Source organism: Wasmannia auropunctata, unplaced genomic scaffold, assembly GCF_000956235.1.
Source record: "Wasmannia auropunctata unplaced genomic scaffold, wasmannia.A_1.0 LD336106.1, whole genome shotgun sequence".
NCBI classification, from domain to species: Eukaryota; Metazoa; Arthropoda; class Insecta; order Hymenoptera; family Formicidae; genus Wasmannia; species Wasmannia auropunctata.
The window spans coordinates 10,065,727-10,068,229 of record NW_012026784.1 but is presented as its reverse complement, the minus strand read 5'-3'; the positions used below and the strand labels follow the sequence as shown (position 1 = coordinate 10,068,229).

General features: G+C 47.1%; 1 protein-coding gene across 1 annotated transcript in view; it reads left to right on the top strand.

Moving 5' to 3' along the window:
* The window catches only part of LOC105457083, a 5,459-nt gene extending 3,395 nt beyond the window's left edge, over positions 1-2,064 (top strand). Inside the window, exon 3 of the mRNA XM_011701533.1 lies at positions 19-2,064. Coding sequence (XP_011699835.1) covers positions 19-2,064 — 2,046 coding nt within the window. The remainder of the gene's footprint in view (positions 1-18) is intronic.
* Positions 2,065-2,503: the final 439 nt, after the last annotated feature.

Here is a 2,503-nt window from a genome sequence, read left to right as displayed (position 1 = left end):
GATCCGCAATCTATACAGGTCCATGGCTTCTGCGATGCAAGCCAGCGCGCTTACGGAGCGTGCATATACATACGCACCAAGCTCGAAGGCGGCGTATATCACGTGGAATTATTATGCTCGAAATCTCGCGTTGCTCCTCTTAAAACGGTATCGCTGCCTCGTCTCGAGCTTTTAGCGGCATTATTGTTAGCCAGACTGGTTAAGAAAATCAGTACGTCGATCAATTTATCCGAGATGCAAACCTTTTTCTGGTCAGACTCAACGATAGTCTTAAATTGGATAGCCTCGCCTTCCCGAAGATGGTCAACCTTTGTGGCTAACAGAATCAGTGAAATTCAGAGCTTGACTGACCCCTCCGATTGGCGTCACGTCAAGTCATCCAACAATCCCGCTGACATTTTATCGCGTGGTTTAGACCCGCAGGAGCTAGCGAATTCTTCAATGTGGTGGCATGGCCCCTCGTTTCTAGAGCTAAACGATGATCGTTGGCCTAGCTCCGAATTCTCACGCACATTAGAAGGTCTTCCAGAACAGAGGAAGTGCTTTTCGGCCGTCGCCGTATTAAATCACCTTATCGTCAATGACTTACTAATTAAACATTCAAATATCAACAAGGCATGTCGCATATTAGCGTATTGCCTAAGAATTTCGAAGGCCCGCCGCCCGATTGCACCTAGTACCTTCGTATCTCATCAAGAAATTTCCGTCGCACTACGGATCATGTGCAGGTCGGCGCAGGCTCAAGCCTTTTCCGCGGAACGCAATGCATTGTGCAGGGGCGATGCCATTAGCGCATCTAGTCATATAGCATCTCTATCCCCATTTATAGACAAGGAGGGATTAATTCGAGTAGGCGGTAGATTGGTTAATTCAGATCTGAATTTCGACGCGCGCCACCAAATTCTATTACCGCGAAATCATATTTTGACTCAACGCATACTAGAACACGAGCACACACGCAGCGCTCACGCTGGTGTGCAAGCTACCATGGCGGTGGTAAGGCAGCGTTTTTGGCCGATATCTCTGCGTTCAACCGCGCGAAAGATAATAAAAAATTGCGTGACGTGTTTCAAGATAAGGCCCGTCCACTCGGAGGCTGTCATGGGTCCGTTGCCGGCAGGACGCGTCACCGTTTCGAGACCGTTCACTCATTGTGGTATCGATTACGCTGGCCCATTCATGATTCGCGAATCGAAGCGACGCAACGCACCAAGTCGAAAGGCATATCTAGCGATCTTTGTATGCTTCGCTACTAAAGGCGTGCACCTCGAACTCGTTAGTGACCTGACCTCGGACTCCTTTATCGGCGCTCTTAAACGTTTCGTCTCGCGTAGGGGAAAACCCTCTTGTATATATTCCGACAACGGAACCACATTCGTCGGGGCTCAAAGGCAGCTCAAGGAATTCTTTGAATTCTTGCGTGACGACCGTATCCAAACTGAAATTGCGCACTTTTTACGCGATCACGAAACCGCGTGGAAATTTATTCCACCCAACGCACCTCACGTTGGCGGGTTATGGGAAGCTGCCGTTAAGTCCGCTAAGTACCATTTGTACCGAATCATCGGAAAGTCACCATTGAACTTTGAGGAATTGCAGACAATATTCTGCGAAATAGAGTCTATTCTGAACTCACGACCTCTTACGCCACTTAGCAACGATCCTAACGATCTTGATTACCTAAGTCCTGGTCACTTTTTGATTGGCACCGTCTTAAATAGTTTTCCTTACAATGATCTAACCGATGTAAACGAGAATAGGCTAGTGCGCTGGCAGCGAATCGAGCAGGCAAGACAACACTTTTGGCGCAGGTGGAGCCAGGAATACCTGCACACCCTACAGGAACGCTCCAAGTGGAGAACCAACAAAGGCGATCAGCTAAAACCTAACCAAATGGTATTGTTAAAGCAGCAGGGTCTGGCGCCCCTTCAATGGTTGCTGGGTCGCGTTCAGGAAGTCCATCCAGGGGCTGATAAGGTCGTGCGAACGGCCACGATTCGTACGGCGAAGGGCTCGTTTACCAGACCATTAACCAAAATTGCAATTCTGCCCATAGACACGTAATAGTTGCCTGATTTCTCTAGTTGCCTGATTACTCGAATTAATTATAGGTTTAACATAGTTTTAAGTTTTGCGTTAATTTTAAGTTTGCGTAATTTCATCGTCATAATGTTCGCCGCGTTGCATCTTTATGAAGCTCAAGTCAAATGTGCATTATCCTCGTTTCGCTAATTTTAGTCAATGTAAGTTCTCCTATTTTCAACCTATAGCTATTCTCTTCTTCAGCGAATTATTTTTACTTTTTCGGATTTTTTTTGCTCATTGTAATCACTGCTTATGATGCGATTCTGTAACTGCGTTTTTTGAAAGCATATCCTTTCAACAGGGGGAGCATGTTTAGTATTAAAGCGATGCGCTCGCCCTATCTCGCTCTCGCGCAGCGGGTCGCCTTTTCACGGTCTCGTCACGCGTCTTATTCGTGATTGTTCGGCGACTGTCGCGA